This window comes from Notothenia rossii, assembly GCF_949606895.1.
Source record: "Notothenia rossii genome assembly, chromosome: 4".
Classification (NCBI taxonomy): domain Eukaryota; kingdom Metazoa; phylum Chordata; class Actinopteri; order Perciformes; family Nototheniidae; genus Notothenia; species Notothenia rossii.
Genome location: NC_136902.1, coordinates 1,525,597 through 1,545,181, shown reverse-complemented (window position 1 = coordinate 1,545,181; position 19,585 = coordinate 1,525,597). Strand labels below are relative to the sequence as shown.

Genomic DNA, 19,585 nt, shown 5'->3' with positions numbered 1-19,585 from the left:
TGCTTGTATGTACTTACACAATAGGTGTACTGTTCTCTCTATGTGTTGTCCTGTCTCAGTCAGTGCTTGAATTGGAATAAAAAAGGTGCCAGTACTCTAAATCAGCAACAAGTATTTGGCACAAAGTCATAGTATATCCTATAATGCTGGTGGGTTTGTCTCTTTACTGTATATTTTAGAAAGGCTCACTGTACTTAAACAAAATGACTCAGGGTGCATCTGAGATTAGAGGGGGTGCAGTGGTAAAGTGCTATTTTTATAAGTGGGGAGTGGACCTGACACCCTCTAGTCTAGGGGGGTCCGGGAACATTTATTTTTAAATATTGAAGTTAGATGCATCAATCTGATGCACTTTGAGAGCAAAATGAAGAGATATATGGATACCTCTCAACATCCATAATGAAACAACTGTAAACAGATTAACTTTTTCTTTATGGATATAAAAGAAAGTAAAGCTTGACTCCTACTGGCTGGTTAAATGACTCCTCGTTCCTGAGGCCACTACCAGTTTTTTGTGCCATTTTGCTGGATTTATTTGTCAATAGCATTGCTGCACAAAGTGATAGCCCTCTAGTTTAAATCTACTACCCAAAAAGAAACATGTGGAGATGGGTTACTATTTAAAATAAATTGCAAATCTCTTTGGGAACAGTGGGGCCGGTCCTCAAATCCTATAGGGGGGTCCGGGGGCATGCTCCCCTGGTAAGATTTTCTTTTAAATGTTGGACTTAAATGCATCAATCTGGTGCATTTTGAGGGGGAAATAAAGAGACTACACCCATATGAAACAAAAATGTATACATTTAAATAATCATAAAATCATAAGTACATGGCCATAACCAATAACATACAATATCCAATATGAAAAAACATTGAAACTTGTTTATTTATTTGTTTTTGGTTCATTTATAGTTGTGAGTGTGTCTGGGCTCCTGAATCGGCCTCTCCTGTCTCCCTCCTCTCCCCCCTGCTCCTCTTTGAGGCAACAGCAAAGACTAGTTTTAGCTCTCAACAAGTTTATCTTACCTTTTTTCACCTAGTTAACATTTTGTTTGTATTATTCATGCATATTTTACTAATCACTACCCCCTCAAATGGAAATATGTGTTTACATAAATGGTGACCGAACCGTTTGAGACCCACTGAGATAACTTAAACTAAGTTAACTATCTAAAGACTCAGAGAGTAATTTACCTCACCAGAGCTGTAGTTATCAGCCTCTCAGTCTGACAGCAAAGGACTCTCCCTCCACCTTGTTGTTGAAACAGCTCCTTATATCGGTTAGCGCAGCTAGCTAGCACCAGATGCTAACAACAATACACGTAACCGGTGCGCGCGCTTTCTCGCTCGCTCGCGCCACACATACACCAACACACACCCTCCTGAGCTTGAATGACACACAGAGACCAATCGAGGGCATTAGTATGATCTGTATGAAAGTGGCAATGTCGGCAGGCCACGTCATGTAGACAGCCAGTCACCCTCTGTGAGGCAGAGTCAGACCCACATTTGCGCTGCGTTGCGTTTACAATATATACGTATATTGCCGGTGGCTAAGTACCGGCATTTTACTGAGTACCGGCACCTTGCCGGTACTCAGTAAGAAGTGCCGGTACCACATGGGTAAAAATCAGAAGTGCCGGTACTGCGTACCGGTGAGTACCGGCCCAATTCAAGCACTGGTTTCAGGTTGTATTGTGTGTGAAATGTTAAATGTAGTCCCACCGTTTGGCCACGATTGAGCTCTGTTTGCAGGTGAAGCTGCTGCCGGAAGTGGAAGTGAAGTCGGAGACGCGTGACAGAAAGCTCAGAGAGAATCGGAAAACTCGGATACATACAGAAACGGTAGCATTGGACTGTTATTTTTTGGCGGATTTGCATAAACTGTACATTGAGTGTTTCATCATGTCAACCAGCTCAGATGGTAGCCAAAGAGACGATATGGACTGGATGATATCCAAAGCTGCAAGGAAGAAAAGATCTTTGAAAGAAAGAGATAGTTCAGAAAGAGCTAGAAGGTGGTCGGATTGGTCGGGTGAAGCAGACAAGGCTAATCAAAGCAAAAAAATCAAAAATCAGTCAAAGTGTCAGCCAAGCAATGTTGGATAAAGAACTAGAACACGAGTGGAAAGTTGTAATAGAATTCTATCAGGATGGTGGGCATTACCACCCGATTAAACTTACCAAAGCAATTGAAAAAGAGATTGGAAAAATTAAATTCGCTAAATTCATGAACAACAAGCGGGTTTTGATACATGCCAATAACAAACAGCAGCAGGAAAAGATTCTGGGAATGAACTCACTGAATGGGGAGAAAATGAAGGCGCATGTCCCAGGAGCAATGGCAAAACTGAGAGGAGTAATCTCAGGAGTACCATTGGACATGTCAGTGGAAGATATTAAAAGTGAATTAAAAGGAGGTAAAGTAGTGGAAGGCTTAAAAGCAAACGGGATGGCACACTCAAAGAAACATTATCAGTCCTCATTCAGTTTGAGAGAACATGACCTAAGGCAGTACAAATGGGATATTTGAACTTCACTGTTAGGGAGTACATTCCCAAACCTCTCAGGTGTTACGCATGTCAACGAATGGGGCACACAGCGCAGCAGTGTAAAGGGCAGCTAAGGTGTGCGAGATGCGGAGGAACACATGAGTATGGAAAATGTGAAAAGGATGCAAAGGTTAAATGTTGTAACTGCGGAGGAGATCACAGTGCTGCGTTTGGAGGATGTGAAGTGCAGAGAGAGGCCAGAGAGGTGCAGAGGGTTAAGATTACAAACAAAGTGTCATACGCAGAAGCAATAAAGAAAGTAAGGGGAACAATAACAATCAATAAGACCCCTAGTGGAATGGAGCAGAGCATTACAATACAAAATGGCAGGAACACACCAAAAAGTAATCTTCAAATCCAACCCCACAGCGCCACCTAGAGTAAAGAGGATGATGATGTTCTAGGAGTGAAAAAGGTGAATGTTGTGGTATTCATATGCCATACTGTAAATGTTGCATTACAGTTAAAAAAGAAAAGTGATAGAATCAAAGCCATTGTGGAGGCAGCTGGAAAATTCCTAGACATGAAAGATATTAAAGCAGATCAGATACATGCAATGCTATCTATAAATGGAGCTGGGGAAAATGAAAATCAGGATGAGGGTTAGATCCTTAATCATGGTGCTGCACATATTACAGTGGAACGCAAGAAGCCTCATAGCTAATGGTCAAGAATTCAAGAAATATATATATGAGCTAGAGGTGGTCCCTGAGGTAATATGTGTGCAAGAAACCTGGTTACGAGCTCAATTAGACTTTGTCATTCCAGGATTTAGCTGTATAAGGCATGATAGAGCTAATAGTCAAAATGGTGGAGGGTGTGCCACGTTTCTCAAAGATGGTGTGGCATATAGGGAGGTGCAATCTCCTGATGATATAGAGTGTATTATAGTGGACATCTGCAACCCTAGAAACAAGATAACATTAGGATGATCAATTTATACAACCCATGTCCAAATCTAACCACTGATATATTTAAAGAAATAGCAGGCAATAAACATAGGAAGGAAGTTTGGTGTGGTGATTTCAATGCACACAACAGTCTATGGGGCAGCAACCATACAGACAGTAACGGAAATATAGTGGAAGAAATGCTGGAGGAAAGAACACTAGTATGCCTTAATGATGGACATGGCACAAGAGGAGATGTTCACAGGGGGAAAGTCTCATGCCTGGATCTGACATTAGTGTCAAACTGTTTGGTTCATACATGCGAATGGTTTGTTTTGAATAGCTCCACTGTAGGAAGTGACCATTATCCAGTGCTTACTAAAATGAATACTAATGTATATATGCAGGAAGGAGGTGTAATAACCAGGTGGTGCTTTGATAAAGCTGATTGGGGGAAATGTAGGATATGGTGTGAGGAGTCGGTACACCTGCTAACATCAGAGGGAAGCATAGAGGTCATTACAAGCCACATAACGCAACATATACTAAATGCAGCAGAGAACAGTATACCCAAAACAACAACCAAGGGTAGGAAGAAAGTGGTGCCATGGTGGAATGAGGAATGCAGCAGGGCTATTAAAGAGCGAAACGATGCATTTAGAGAATTAAAGAAAAACATGACGCAAAATAATGTTATAGAGTTTCAAAGGAAAAGGGCAGCTGCTCGAAGGACAGTAAAATACACACAAAAGAGAACATGGAGAGAACTGTGTTCTACCATTGGCAGAGGAGTAACATTAGGTGATGTCTGGTCCATGTTTAAGCAGATGAGTGGGAAAAGGAAATCCATTCAAATGCCAGCCTTGGTGGATGGGGAGAGGCTGGCAGTGACAGATAAAGAGAAGGCAGGTATGTTAGGAAGGACACTTGCAGCAGTACATAGTGGGGAGCATCTCAGTGATATCCATAGGCAGCAAACACAGCAGTTACTAGCAGAGAATGAAAACGTGAAGAAGAAGAGACAGGATAATAGGTCAGCTCTGGATGTGGAATTTACAATGTCAGAACTCAAAATAGCCTTAAAAGGTACAGGATATACAGCCCCAGGACAAGACCAGCTATGCTATGCTATGTTTAGACAGTTACCTATGGAAACTATGAAAATGGTGTTGAGTCTTTTCAATAGATCTGGAGAGAAGGAGATATGCCAAGTGTGTGGAAAACAGCAATCGTGCTACCATTCAATAAGCCAGGGAAAGATACAGCTAACCCTAGTAACTACAGACCAATAGCTCTTACATCACACCTGTGTAAATGGATGGAAAAGATCATTGTCCGTAGGGTCTCACATGTACTGGAACAGAAAGGGCTGCTGAGTAGTTTTCAGAGCGGATTTCGTAAAGGGCGGTCCACAATAGATGCGTTAGTAAGAGTGAGTAACGATGTGGAAAAAACATTGAAAATGAAAGAGATAATGGCAATAGTGTACTTTGACATTGAAAAGGCGTATGACTCTATGTCAGGGATGGGCAACTGGCGGCCCGCGGGCCGCATGTGGCCACCGCCCTCACTTTGTGCGGCCCGCGAGTCAATTTACAAAAATATATTGGTTTCACAGTTGTAAACAAGCAAATCATTTGAACCAGACCCCACTTGTAATTAATAATATTCACCGCTAGAGGGCGCTCCCCCCAAATTCATGAGGCCTGCAGCCAAGTGTATATTGTCTTCTGTTTACCTCGCGGCTTTCCTCCGTTAGCGGGAAAAGAAACATGAGCGCCCAAAAAAGAAAACTGGACCTAGAAAACCGTCTCTTTCAGCCAAAATGGGAAATAGATGATCTGTTTACAGAATTCAAAGGCAAACCTATGTGTTTGGTGTGTCTTGAAACTAAATCGGCAATGAAGGACTACAATTTAAGTCGCCACTACAACAGCACCCATAAAGACAAATATGAAAAGCAGCAGAACTTTTTTACCAGAGCCACGACTACACAGCAATCGTCTCTCACGGCGTCTTATGCCGTTTCCCTTGAGCTTGCTAAAGCTAAGAAGCCCCTGTCTGACGGCGAAATGGTGAAGAGTTGTGCAGTCCAGATGGCTAAAGCATTCGGAGATGACAACATGGCTAAAAACTTTGAAACCGTCTCTTTGTCCCGTCGGACAGTGACACGAAGAATATTTGATATACAAAATCATGTCGAACAAAAGGTAAAACAAGTCATGCATGACTGTGCATCCTACTTTTCCTTAGCGTTGGATGAGAGCACTGATGTGACTGATGTGAGCCAGCTTCTCATCTACACACGGGCCATTAACAGTTCCTTTGAAGTGCACGAGGAGTTATTGAAACTGGCTTCTTTGCATGGCACGACCAAAGGACAAGATATTTTCACCGCTGTTGAAAATGTTGTAAGTGCGCACGGAGGATTTCACAAGCTCTCAGCTGTTGTTACCGATGGTGCGCCAGCAATGCAAGGAAAGCGCACTGGATTCGCCGGCCTCCTCCGCCAGAGTGGCGTTGACTGTCCAATACTGCACTGCATCATACATCAGGTGGGTAAAATTATTGTTAGCTATTCTAATGGTTTTGAATGTGGGCATTCTTTGTAAAAAAAAAATCAGGCTAAATCAAATTTCGTTTTGATATTGCAGGAGGCTCTGTGTGCCAAATCAATGAACTTTAGCCATGTCATGGATTTAGTTACCAAGACTACTAATCTCATTCGAGGAGGGAACCGGTCTCTCAATCACAGGAAGTTTATAGCCTTTTTGGATGAAGTGAACGCCGCGTACGGTGATTTACAGATGCACACAGAGATAAGGTGGATGAGCCGTGGAAAATGCTCGGAGAGGTTTTTTGCGCTACGCGCAGAAATCCCTGTGTTCTTGGAGGACACCATCCGATGTGATACAAGTGCGTACTGCGCAAAACTCAGGAATACAGATTTTCTTCTCGACATGGCTTTCCTTACGGACATTACCTCGCATCTTAATCACCTGAATATGCGGTTACAGGGAAGATGCCAAACCGTGTCGGATCTATATGCGCACATGAACGCATTTGTTACTAAACTGACTCTGTTTAAAGACGGATTTTCAGCCGACCGTCCTAATCTGGCGCACTTCCCGTCATGTGAAGAGATGCGCAAAGATGCCCCCGAATGTGAGAAAACATTACCCAAGTACAGAGCCGACATAGAAGCACTGCAGCAGCAGTTTAAGAAGCGCTTTCAAGATTTCCACACCATGCAGCCACGCATCGAGTTATTCACTAACGCCCTCTCGGCTACAATCATCGAGCAGCCCCCTGAGTTGCAGCTTGAAATGTGCGAACTACAGTCAGACCCCTTTCTAGCAAAGCGCCAGGAGAGGGGAATTTCCTTTTGGAGACTGCTACCCGAGTCCCGCTTTCCACTCCTCAGGGATTTTGCGCTCTCAATGGCCAGCATGTTTGGCAGCACTTACATCTGCGAGAGCAACTTCTCTATGATGAAGCACATCAAGTCAAGGGAGAGAAACAGACTGACAGATGAGACACTGTTCCATCTCATGCAAATCGGATGTACAAATGTTGAGATTGACATTCAGTCTATTGTGCAGCAGCAGGAGAGGCCACAAGTATCTCATTAAGAGTATAGCTTACTGATCCAGCTGTGGGTGAAGTTCAGAAAAATGCATATGTTCTTGGTTTTATGTATGGAATGTGAGGGAAGCATAGAAACACAATACGAAGATGAATATTCGTTGTTAAACTCAGTGTTGATGTTTGGTACAATAAACATTTATTGCCTATATGTATTTAGTTATTTTCATTAAATTAGTAGCTAAAGTTGGCTATTTAAATGTTGTGGATATAGTATCCTACCGATGGAAGTGAATGGTCACGAAGTGGCCCTCTGGTAGTGAGGACATTTTTTTTTGGCCCTCACTATCCTCAAAGTTGCCCATCCCTGCTCTATGTGGAGGGAGGGGTTAGTGATCAAATTGAGTAGAATGGGTATTGGAGGGAGAATGTTAAATTGGGTAAGGGCCTTTTTAACAGACAGGACATTTAGAGTAAAGGTTGGAGCAGATATTTCCAACTATTTAGAAATAGAAAATGGTATTCCCCAAGGGAGTGCAGTCAGTCCAATATTATTTAACATCATGATTAATGATATATTTACATGCTTAGACACATGCATACAATCGGCTCTGTACGCAGATGATGGGGCTATTTGGATGAGGGGAAGAAATGCCCCATACGTAATGGAGAAGCTAGAGCGATTACAAAAGTGGAGAGGTGGTCATATAACTGGGGATTCAAAATGTCAGAAAGCAAGTCATGCTACATGGTATTTACAAACAAACGCAAGATTGATGGCCAACAGCTAACACTATATGATCGTCCAATGACAAAGGTGAATGAGTTCAAATACCTAGGACTGGTTTGATAGCAGATACACATGGAACATGCATATTAATAAAGTGGAAACAAAATGCTAAAAAGTATTAAATGTATTGCGAGCTGTAGCTGGATGCAACTGGGGCGCAGATAAACAAGCATGAATAGACATTTACAGATCAATGATGAGGTCCACAATAGACTATGGTTGTATAGTATATGGAGCAGCAGCAAAAACATCGCTTTTAAAAATGGATAGAATACAATATAAAGCATTGAGGCTGTGTATTGGAGCGATAAAGTCATCCCCTATTAATGCAGTTCTGATAGAAGCAGGAGAGACACCTCTGGAGATCAGAAGAGAGAAACTTGCTCTGTCATACTGGGTCAGACTACAAGGTAGTAGAGAAGGAAATATCACAAACAGAATATTACAGGATTGCTGGGAATATGCAAAATTCCAGGGACGTGGGTTTGGCTGGACGAGTAAGGAAAGAACGAGGGCATCTGGAGTGGAGAATATCACGTTTACCAAAGCAACTCCATTTAGCAGTGTTCCCCCATGGCTGTTCCCAGAAGCCAACATAGATGTGAGTATTGTAGAAAGGAAAAAAGAGTGGCAAATAAATGAAGTGGGAATTAAAACAAGTCTGTATCTGAACGAAAAGTACTACAATTACCTACACATTTATACAGATGGCTCTAAGAACAAGGAAGAGCGTGTTGGAGTTGGCATATACATCCCAGACTTTAAAATATCTATTTTAAAAAGAACATCTGATCAATTATCAGTGTATACAGCAGAAATGCTGCTGTAATAATAGGATTGCAGTGGGTTGAAGAGGTCAGACCAGATAGGGTGGCGATATGCACAGATTCATTGTCCATATTACAAAGCATACAATCAACAACAACTACTAGAGAAGACATTCTCATAGAACTGAATCATAGCCTGTTAAGACTGCACAGAAGCGGCATAGATCTGCAGTTCTGCTGGGTGCCTGCACATGAGGGGGTGAAAGGGAACGAGTGTGCTGATAGATTAGCAAAAACTGCACTACAAAAGCAAATAACACTACCAGTTCAACTTGGAGAAGGAGAAGGAAAAGCAGTCATTAAGAAGAAAGGGATGGAGATCTGGCAGAAAAGGTGGGAGAAAGACCAGAAAGGCAAGGACTATCACAAAGTACAAAATACAATTACAATTAATATTCATAAAGAAAGAAACAGAAGGGAGGAAGTCATGATGACTAGACTCAGAATAAATCACACGGCTTTGAACAGTACGCTGTATATCATGGGGAAAAGTGACAGTAACAAGTGTGGGAACTGTGCAGTAAAAGAAGATGTAGAACATATCTTGTTACACTGTGACATCTATAAAGAGGAAAGAGAACAATGAAAGGCTAAAGTCTTAGAGGCAGAGAGGGAGTGGAGTGTGGTTGGTGTTTTGGGAACAAAAGGAGAGGGAGTAAAAGCTACCAGAAAGGCACTGTTTCAATTCTTGAGTGAAACTGGGGTAGGAAAAAGAATTTAACATTAGGTCAGGAAAGAACATAGATTTGTTTTGTTTTATTTATTTAATGGTTTTATTGATTTATTTTAATTGTATTTTGATTAGAACATAGGTTAATGAGTTGGAATGATGTGATGATGCATACTCATGTACAGTAGGTGGCGGTATGCACCTTTTAAGTTGTTTGCAATCCGCCAAAAGCAAGAGAAGAAGAAGAAGACTGGTTGCGACTCGCAAAGCAAAGAGGAAGAAGAAATGATTTACTATCTCATTAATATCCTCAGATATTGTACTTTAGTTAAAGTAGAGGGAATATAAATACAATGTTCTGTAAATGCTCTTATTTTGAAGTGCTTCCTGTTTGCTGTTAAGTTTCACTTCGTGCTCGTCGGTCGTGTCGCACCTTCTTCTTCTTCTTCTTCTCTCGAAAGGTTTGTAACTCTTTGTGACTTTAGAGCTTTTAGAGACAACTCTGATTATCAATCATTGCTCAGAGAATAAGAATAACTCTTTAGTTGAACTTTTAGAGACTCAGAGACAGACTTTAACTCTCTTCCTGTTTTTACCTGAGATACACCTCTCCACAATAACTATTATTATTATTATGATTATTATTATTATTATTATATTATCAATCATTACTCAGGGAATAACTCAGAGACCCTCTCTCTCTTTATTTATGTCCTTACTACTGTGTGTGTGTGTGTGTGTGTGTGTGTGTGTGTGTGTGTGTGTGTGTGTGTGTGTGTGTGTGTGTGTGTGTGTGTGTGTGTGTGTGTGTGTGTGTGTGTGTGTGTGTGTGTGTGTGTGTGTGTGTGTGTGTGTGTGTGTGTGTGTGTGTGTGTGTGTGTGCCCTTTATATTTACAGTCTATGGTGTGAATTTATTCCAGGTGTAACCTGGACCTGAGTCCCGCTGTGTTTCCTCAAAGAGTGACTCAATGGAGCCTCAATCTGCTGATGGGGGGTAAGAATTTAAAATGGACTAAAAGACATTTAATAATAATACATTTGATTTATACAGCACACTTTAAAGACAACTTCATCTCAAGGTGCTTCACAAAGCTATAAGGAGAAAATTAAATAAAACAAAAAGATATCTAAAGGAGCATATTGAGTAAAATATGGTAATATCAAAAATTAAAATAAAAGGTTAAGAGCATAAAAGGTTTAAAATAAATAAAGTAAAGGACAGTCAGTAAAATGCCGTGTGGAACAGGTGGGTCTTGAGGCATTTCCTAAAAACTGAGAGTGATGCCGAGGTCCGTATGTTCTCTGGAAGCTGATTCCAAAGACGTGGACCCAGGGAGGAGAAAGCACGGTTTCCCATGGTGACCAGTTTTGTCCGCGGGACAGCCAGGAGATTGGAGCTGTCTGACCTGAGTGTGCGTGAGGTTTGGGAATGTTTTCTGGCAGTTCCTGTAGGTAGGCGGGGCCAGTAGGGTTGATGGCGTTGAAGACCATTATGAGGACTTTGTAGTTGATCCGGTGTGTTACAGGGAGCCAGTGGAGTGAGTGGAAGATGGGGGTGATGTGCTTTGATTTGCGTGTTTTTGTTATTGTAGTCTCTGAGTGGTTTTTGCTGGAATGCCTGCAAGCAGAGAATTGCAGTAGTCATTGCGGGAGGTGATGAAGCCATGGACCAGTTTTCCTGCATCCGGTTTGGTGAGGGAGTGTCGCATTTTGGAGATGTTCCTCAGGTGGTAGTATGAGGCTTGGCAGACCGTCTTTATGTGTGCTTGGAATGAAAGGGATGAGTCCAGTTTCACAGTATTTGTCCCAGGGGCAACATGTCAATTAAAAAGAGCAGTGGCCCAAGGACTGACCCTTGGGGTACACCAGAGGTGACACAGTGGGTGTCGGAGGTGCTTTTCCCAAGACGGACATATTCCTGTCTTCCTGTGAGGTACGAGTGGAGTCGCCGACACATGCGATGGTCAACAGTGTCAAATGCTGCACTTAAGTCCAGCAAGATGAGTCGGCTTGGGGAACCAGAGTCAGCCGCCATCAGCAGGTCATTTGGAACCCTGACCAGAGCTGCTTCAGTGCTGTGAGCTGGTCTGAAACCAGACTGGAAGGTTTCATAGAGCTCATGAGTGTGGAGATGTTCGTGAAGCTGAAGGGCAACAACTTTTTTCAGAAGATTTGCTGGAAAAGGCAGGTTTGAGATGCGGCGATAGTTTGTGAGTACCTCAGGATCCAGATTGTGCTTCTTCAGGACAGGTATGATGGCTGCCAGCTTGAGGGAGGGGGGGGGACCTAACCACTCAATAGGGATTTGTTTATTATGATGGTGGCAGTTGGAATAGGGAGGTGGGGATAGGATCAGGGGCGCAGCTAGTTGGGGTCTAGTCAACTGCATTACCAAAAGTACAGCGAGTAGAAAACATGCAAAGCTTCTTCAGTAGAGTCCAAACACTTTTTCCTTTCACAGCATTTATCTAAGACTTCTTACTTTCCTCTAATATTACTGTCACCATCAGATAGCTTAAACAACATTAACATCAAACACAAAGAGTCACTTAAGAGCATGAAATATAATTGTACAGATAGCAGAACACTCAGTAATATGTGTTGATGTCCCAGTTTTAAAATGTCATTACGATCTGTTCACACATTAGCAATAAAGAGCGTTATTACCATTACATCGTTAAATATAGGGACTTTAAGAGATTTAACATATTTTTCATCAGTTTCCTCCAGCATGCCAATGTCTGCATCTATTTCTGTTTCAGGGTCCAGCAGCAGAGACCAGACTCTCCCAGCTGTCTGTCCCTCAAGAGCGACTCCTCGAAGGATGACGTCATAAACTTTAAAGGACGACCTCCATCTGCTGATCAGAAGTAAGCTGTGACTCACAGTTAGAGTCCGGTTATGATAAAACTGGTTGATATGAATTCTTGTCCAACATATTTTTCACCAGTTTTTTTCCAGCATGTTTTACGGCCTGATAAATGGAACAAATAATCAGGAGAGGGAGAGCGGTGTAATAACCTCCTTTAGCTAAGGAAACCTTAATGAAAGGAAAGGAGGAAATGCAGTCCCACAATGCCTTGTGTGGTGCAAATTAACCAAGACAAACAAATAATAATAAAATGGTGAGGAAACCTTTCTGAAAGGAAGATTGCAAGAAGGTAAAACGTACAGCGTGTCAAGCAGTCTGCAGCAAAGTACGAAAGTCAGGAGATTTGCTAAGGGTCTTATATTCAGAAAATCAGAAACAAAAGGAAGAAGGGGAATGGTCAAGATGTCCAGGAGACATCTGCTTGCTGCATGGAGAGCCATAATGTCTACATTCCTTAGAGGTTAAAGGTCATCAACCTTTCACAATAGATAGAGGTTATCTTAGCCGCTGACTTTGAGTCATTTTCTAAGAAATAGCTTATCAGAACATAATGGTGAACTTTGAATGCTCACTCAGCATGATCAAATCAAATGTTCCATTACATTCCACCTTTTTGATCATATTTAAACAAATATATTCTTTCAATCAGTAGCTGGTATATATGAGCAAACTAATCTGAATGAAATAAAACAAAATAATAAAACAAAACAAAAGGTATTTGTGCAAATGTTTCATCTGTTTCTGTTTCAGGGTCCAGCAGCAGAGACCAGACTCTCCCAGCTGTCTGTCCCTAAAGAGCGACTCCTCAAAGGATGACGTCATAAACTTTAAAGGACGACCTCCGTCTGCTGATCAGAAGTAAGCTGTGACTCACAGTAAGAGTCCGGTTATGATAAAACTGGTTGATATGAATTCTTGTCCAACATATTTTTCAGCAGTTTTTCTCCAGCATGTTTTACGGCCTGATAAATGGAACAAATAATCAGGAGAGTGAGAGCGGTGTTTCCTCAGCGAGAACTTTACTCTATTCAATTGCATTTCCAAAAGTACAGCAAGTAGAAAACATGCAAAGCTTCTTCAGTAGAGTCCAAACACTTTTTCCTTTCACAGCATTTATCTAAGACTTCTTACTTTCCTCTAATATTACTGTCACCATCAGATAGCTTAAACAACATTAACATCAAACACAAGTCACTTAAGAGCATGAAATATAATTGTACAGATAGCAGAACACTCAGTAATATGTGTTGATGTCCCAGTTTTAAAATGTCATTACGATCTGTTCACACACACACACAGGGCCGTGGGAAGTAGGGGTGCTGAGGGTGCTGCAGCACCCCCTGGTGGAGGACAGGGGATCTGCACTTCCACAAGATATAATAAAAAAAAAAAGAATTTTCAGCCTTGACGTAACAACATTCATAATTAAGTAAAGATAACACCCTTTTCACCCCGGTTACATTTTCCATTTGCCCTGTACGATGGGCGCTGTAAGTGATGAAAGTGGGGGATGTTGGCTTAGCAGGCGCCCGCAGCTCACAGCCAAAGTGAGAGAGATAGAGAGAGGGGATACCGCGGTACCGGCGGGGATTGTTGTTAGCTTCTGCTGCGCTAACGGATATAAGAAGCTGTTTCTACAATAATGTGGAGGGAGAGTCCTCTCCTGTCAGACTGAGAGGCTCAGTGAGGTAAAGGACTATGAGTGTTTAGTTCACTTTAGTCGAAGTTATCTCAGTGGGTCTCAAACGTTTTGATCACAATTTATGTAAACAAATATTTCCAAGGCACACCTTTATAATTATTAGGATAAATAAAAACAGGTTTGAAATCATTCCAATGTATACTATAGGACAGTACACTAAAAATATTGTTTAAAACTGGAGAGATTTTAAAATATACATAAATAAATAAATGTTAACTGGTAAAATAAGATATGAATGAACAACAAAAATAAAATAAGTTACATGTATTTGTTATTGGCTATGGTAGGTTATTGGAAATGTTCACATACCTACTTATTTGATTGATAAAATGCAAACCGATCTTTTTCATATGGGTGTTTAGAGTTGTACCCCCTAGATCAGTCTCTAATTGGGCGCTCAAAGTGCACCAGATTGAAGCATTTTACTTTAAAATGATAAAAAGATCTTCCCGGGGGTGTACCCCCGGACCCCCCTAGAGGATGTGAAGTCCACCCCTCCAATTAAAACATGTTATAATATATAATAAATTTGAAGCCTTGTTATATAAGCTGTCCACCATGTCAATATGTTTCTCTTTTCATAGTGTATTGGTCTTTTGTAGAGGTTTTTCATTGTCAGCTAAAATCTTGCCTATAGGGCAGCACATTGGTCAGAACCAGCCCTGGTGTCATCCCCACAGCACCCCCCATTTGAAACATGTTCCCACGGCTATGCACATTAGCAATACAGAGCGTTATTACCATTACATCGTTAAATATAGGGACTTTAAAGAGCAACTTGCAGGTTTATTTTTTTCCTATATTTATGCTTAACCTTGCCTGAAAATTACAATAAAAAAAGTTAATGCAGGATTTGATGTTTTACGAGACACGAGAAAGGAATTCAGAGGGAAAAGGAGCCTTTTTTAGCTCTGCTACTAAAAACTGCTTTTTTTTAAGGTTATACGTCAAACGCGTCATATGGGGGAGTCCTTCTCCCTGACCAATCCGCGGTAGTAGTTTGTAGTTGGTTTGAGCGGTTGTGTTTTAGTGAGCTGGTATTTTTCGGTAGTTTTACATTGTATTTCACCATTTGTAATCATGGTGCAGTATTGTGTTTGTGCAGGTTGCACAAATACCAGCCTGTCAGGACATCGAGTCCACAGTAAAAAGGACCGGAGCTAGCGTTGGTTCCTGGGTGCGTTGTGCATCCACCTCCCTGCAGCATATACTCTCCACAGCTTTATCAGGAAACCGTATTACATCTCTCTCCCCCCCCCCCCCTTCGCTGCTCTCACTCTCACTCTCTCTCTCTCTCTCTCTCTCTCTCTCTCTCTCTCTCTCTCTCTCTCTCTCTCTCTCTCTCTCTCTCTCTCTCTCTCTCTCTCTCTCTCTCTCTCTCTCTCTCTCTCTCTCTCTCTCTCTCTCTCTCTTCCCCCCCCCCCCCCCCCTCCGGTACACGGCACCGTAAGACGTAGTGTGGAGTTGCATTAGGTAAGGCTGTGGTGGCTGTACTGCTCCAGCCGTCTCCTTTGTGTTTGTTTCCCCCTGTCTGTGTTGTTTGTGTGTGCGTGGTGGCTGTCACTCCTGGCTCCCGGCTCAACCTCCACTCACCTGCTGCAATCAGCTGCGCACCCTCCCCGACTACACACCTGCTTTCCATCAAGCCATTAAAACGGCATATCAACGGAGGCTCCACAACCTTTCTCCGCCAGATCGTCAAGTATCAGCCGTATCTCTCTCTCCTCCGGTACACAGCACCGTAGTGTGGAGTTACATTAGGTAACGAGAGATACGGCTGATACTTGCGCATTAGTTTCTGTTATGGATCAGTATCAACAGTCCTGCCAGTAACGTTACTATATTATCAATGCTACTTTAGTTATAGCCTGATATATGATAGCTAACTTCACAATGTTGTGATGTGACGTTAGCTAACATTCTGTAGCTAACGCCGGTCACTCACCAAGATAGCTGCCCAGTTCTCCACTGGTTCTCCTCACACCACAGCTCCATTTCTCTCCCATGGCCGTTATTTCTTCTAATCCTGGTCTGCTCCTGGTCTCTTGGACGCCTAGCAGGCTCATAATTATAAGGTTGTGGTCCGTCATATGCATTCGAATATTCATGTTCAACTTCTTCTGTGTCGAAACTAGCATTGGGATCCATGTTTATTAATACGTTACACCGGCCACTCTCCCCCTTGTGTCCCCCGTGTTACGTCACACGCGGGAGGTCACGTGCCGAGGCTTTTTTATGCAGAAGTGAACATTTCTTACAAAAACGACGCCAGATGTCACTGTAGTTTATATTTCTGTATATCTTTCTGAAAATCTAGTGTATTCATCATTTTCCTACACATTTATTCACTGGTGTCTCTAACCTGCAAGTTGCTCTTTAAGAGATTTAACATATTTTTCATCAGTTTCCTCCAGCATGCCAATGTCTGCATCTATTTCTGTTTCAGGGTCCAGCAGCAGAGACCAGACTCTCCCAGCTGTCTGTCCTTCAAGAGCGACCGGTCGAAGGAATTTCACATAAACTTTAAAGGACGACCTCCATCTGCTGATCAGAAGTAAGCTGTAACTCACAGTAAGAGTCCGGTTATGATAGAAGCAGACTTGATTACTGCAACAGTGTTTTACTACAACTCATCCAGAACGCTGCCACCAGAGTCCTCACTGTTGGGGAATAATTAGGGCCCGAGCACGGAGCGCTAGGACCCGACGGCGTCCTAGCACGAAGTGCGAGGAAACCTATTGTTATTGGTGGAATTATTCTTAGGAATAATCTTTCCTGTTTTTGAGGGCTTTAGGATGCTGACAAAGTTGTATAATTTTGCACGGGTACCAGGACCGGTAAAAATTACAATATTCTGGAGTCAATGGGTTAAAATATTACAACGTGCTCGCTAGCGCCACCTATCAAAATCTCATTTCGGAATACATTTACAAAGTCGCACCGTAACTCAGAATGACCTGAAATTTTTCACACATATCCGGGTGGACCTGTTCTACAAATAATCCTCTTGGAACCCTAACCCTAGCATTATGCTAATTTAAATTAGCATAATGTTAAAAACAGTTAAATATTCACTTAAATTTCAATTTTCAGTTTTTCTACACCAAACTTCGTATACAGCATCGGTGGAGGGTCAGACACATTACCGTAGAAAATGAGCATGTTAGGACGATAAATATTGCCGCCGTCAATCAAAACGTACTCGCAAAAATGCGGGGCTTAGAAAGAAATGCTCATAACTCATCAACCATGTATCCAAACATCACAGATTTCGGTAGATAGGTTCAGTCTGTCTTGGGGAATAGGCACACCAAAGCATTTTCATTTTGGACTATAGGGGGCGCCAAAAACACCACCAATTTATAACTCAAGAACGGATGGACTAATCTTTTTTTTGTTTTTTTTTACACATACTCTCGGGGTGACTATGAACTCAGATCGTTTTTCAGCCATTTTAAGCACATTCTTGGGAACTCCTCCTAGGGTAATGATCGGAAAAATTCCAGTCCACAATTTTTGACGATTTACATGTCGCAAATTGCTCCAAACTGCTCGCATATAGTTTTTCCGATATTCACGAAACGCTGTATACGCATTACTATTATGATTGCACACATATTTCAAATAGCCTTCCATAAGCCCTGCCCCCCAGGAAGAAAAAATGCAATGTAATGTAAAAAAGTCGGTCATTTTGAAAAATGTGCGTTTTTCATGCATTTTAAGCACATTCTTGCGAACTCCTCCTAGGGGAATGATCGGAAAAATTCCAATGCAGGACAAGTTCAGCCACTATCCAATATGATACTTAATTGCGGAGCACATTTTTGAAAAATCACTCGTGGAGGTCGTAAGCTAGCGAATACACAATTTTTGACGATTTACATGGCGCAAATTGCTCCAAACTGCTCGCATATAGTTTTTCCGATATTCACGAAATGCTGCATACACATTACTATTATGATTGCACACATATTTAAAATTGCCTTCCATTAGCCCCGCCCCCCAGGAAGTCAGCCATTTTGAAAAATGTGCGTTTTTCATGCATTTTAAGCACATTCTTGCAAACTCCTCCTCGGGGAATGATTGGAAAAATTCCAATGCAGGACAGGTTCAGCCCCTAGCCAATATGATACTTAATAAAGGAGCACATTTAAAAAAAAATCACTCGTGGAGGTCGTAAGCTAACAGCAAATACACCATTTTTGACGATTTAAATGTCGCAAATTGCTCTAAACTGCTCGCATATAGTTTTTCCGATATTCACGAAACGCTGTATACACATTACTATTATGATTGCACACATATTTCAAATTGCTTTTCATTAGCCCCGCCCCCCAGAAAGCTGGCCATTTTGAAAAATGTGTGTTTTTCATGCATTTTAAGCACATTTGTGCTAATTCGTCATCAGGAAATGATCGGAAAAATTCCAATCTAGGGCAACTTAAGCGCATATCCAATGTGATATTACTTTGCGAAGGAATAGTCGATCGCTTGAACATGGAGCTCGTAAGCTAATGGAGAATGTACAATTTTTCACCATTTATATGTCAGATACTACCTTAAGCTACTGATACCCGCCTGTCTGCCTGCACCATCAACTCACACACACACACACACACACACACACACACACACACACACACACACACACACACACACACACACACACACACACACACACACACACACACACACACACACACACACACACACACACACACACACACACACACACACACACACACACACACACACACACACACACACACACACACACACACACACACACACACACACACACACACACACACACACACACACACACCTACACATTGTACAACAAACACAAACAGCTCCTAAAACATAACTAAATATCAGGCTACAGCCCTTGTATATTTTATTATGTGAAGCACTATATGGTTTCATGAAAAATATCTACTGTTTATTTGTAGATATCTCCTAAAGCATACAAATAAAGTGTGAAATGTGGGCTGCCTGTTACATATATTATTGAGCGATATATATTATACACACTGTTCTGTTTCTGCACTGACCTCAGCAGCTGTTCTCACTGTAAACATTGCGTCACAATGAAAGAATTTCTATTAAAAAACCAAATAGCCTAACATCCAGGGGAGATGTGATTAGTGAGTAAACAAACGGTAAAGGGCAGAAAGTCTGATGCACATTTTATCATCTCAAATAACTTATAATCACAACAGGAACAGTTTGTGCTTCGTTGACATCCAGCCATGCGTCACGCCTCTTTTAAACATCACTGTTGGCTGAAATTGTCTCTGGAGAATACTTCAGTGTACCCTGGGTCATAGCTCCTCCAGAGACACTCCTCTCTCCTCTAAATCAGTGTATCCTCGGTTACGGCTCCTCCAGACAGCCTCCTCGATAATCGATCCTCGACGTGCCTTTAGAGAAATGTGTTTTCCTTCGAGACGGCACGCCAACATCCGTTTCCGGGTTGCCGCCGGAGGACCTGGGAGTCTGGAGCCTCATCCCAATACCCTTCCTCGACTCCTCTCTTCCCCTCCTCCGGGACTTGACCCGGAAATTGATCAAGACACGCCTTTTTGAAGGACGTCCTAATAGCTGAAATGCCCACGGAGGAGTCGAGGAGGGGTGAGGGAGGAGGGGTGTGGGAGGAGACGAAAGGGAGGAGACGAAAGGGAGGATACACGCGA

The 19,585-nt window shown here is 42.0% G+C and overlaps 2 protein-coding genes across 2 annotated transcripts in view; both read left to right on the top strand.

Annotated features, from left to right (window-relative positions):
* Nucleotides 1–5,842: 5,842 nt before the first annotated feature.
* On the top strand, nt 5,843–7,163 carry LOC307035647 (general transcription factor II-I repeat domain-containing protein 2A-like). Its single transcript, XM_079675263.1, has 2 exons — nt 5,843–5,997; nt 6,097–7,163. The coding sequence occupies exons 1-2, from the start codon at nt 5,914–5,916 to the stop codon at nt 7,072–7,074; spliced, it is 1,062 nt and encodes a 353-aa protein (XP_079531389.1). The 5' UTR covers nt 5,843–5,913; the 3' UTR covers nt 7,075–7,163.
* A 300-nt stretch (nt 7,164–7,463) lies between these two features.
* LOC307035610 (NLR family CARD domain-containing protein 3-like) overlaps nt 7,464–19,585 on the top strand; it is a 97,748-nt gene continuing 85,626 nt past the window's right edge. Inside the window, exons 1-4 of the mRNA XM_079675172.1 lie at nt 7,464–9,775; nt 10,236–10,309; nt 12,938–13,045; nt 16,336–16,443. Of these exons, the coding sequence (XP_079531298.1) occupies nt 10,284–10,309; nt 12,938–13,045; nt 16,336–16,443 (242 nt within the window). The 5' untranslated portion in view covers nt 7,464–9,775; nt 10,236–10,283. The remainder of the gene's footprint in view (nt 9,776–10,235; nt 10,310–12,937; nt 13,046–16,335; nt 16,444–19,585) is intronic.

Excerpts from the sequence above, each read along its gene's own strand:
- LOC307035647 (XM_079675263.1), top strand. The coding sequence starts at position 5,914 with ATGCAAGGAAAGCGCACTGGATTCGCCGGCCTCCTCCGCCAGAGTGGC. Across the intron at positions 5,998-6,096 it reads TGCACTGCATCATACATCAG|GAGGCTCTGTGTGCCAAATC; the intron begins GTGGGTAAAATT and ends TTGATATTGCAG.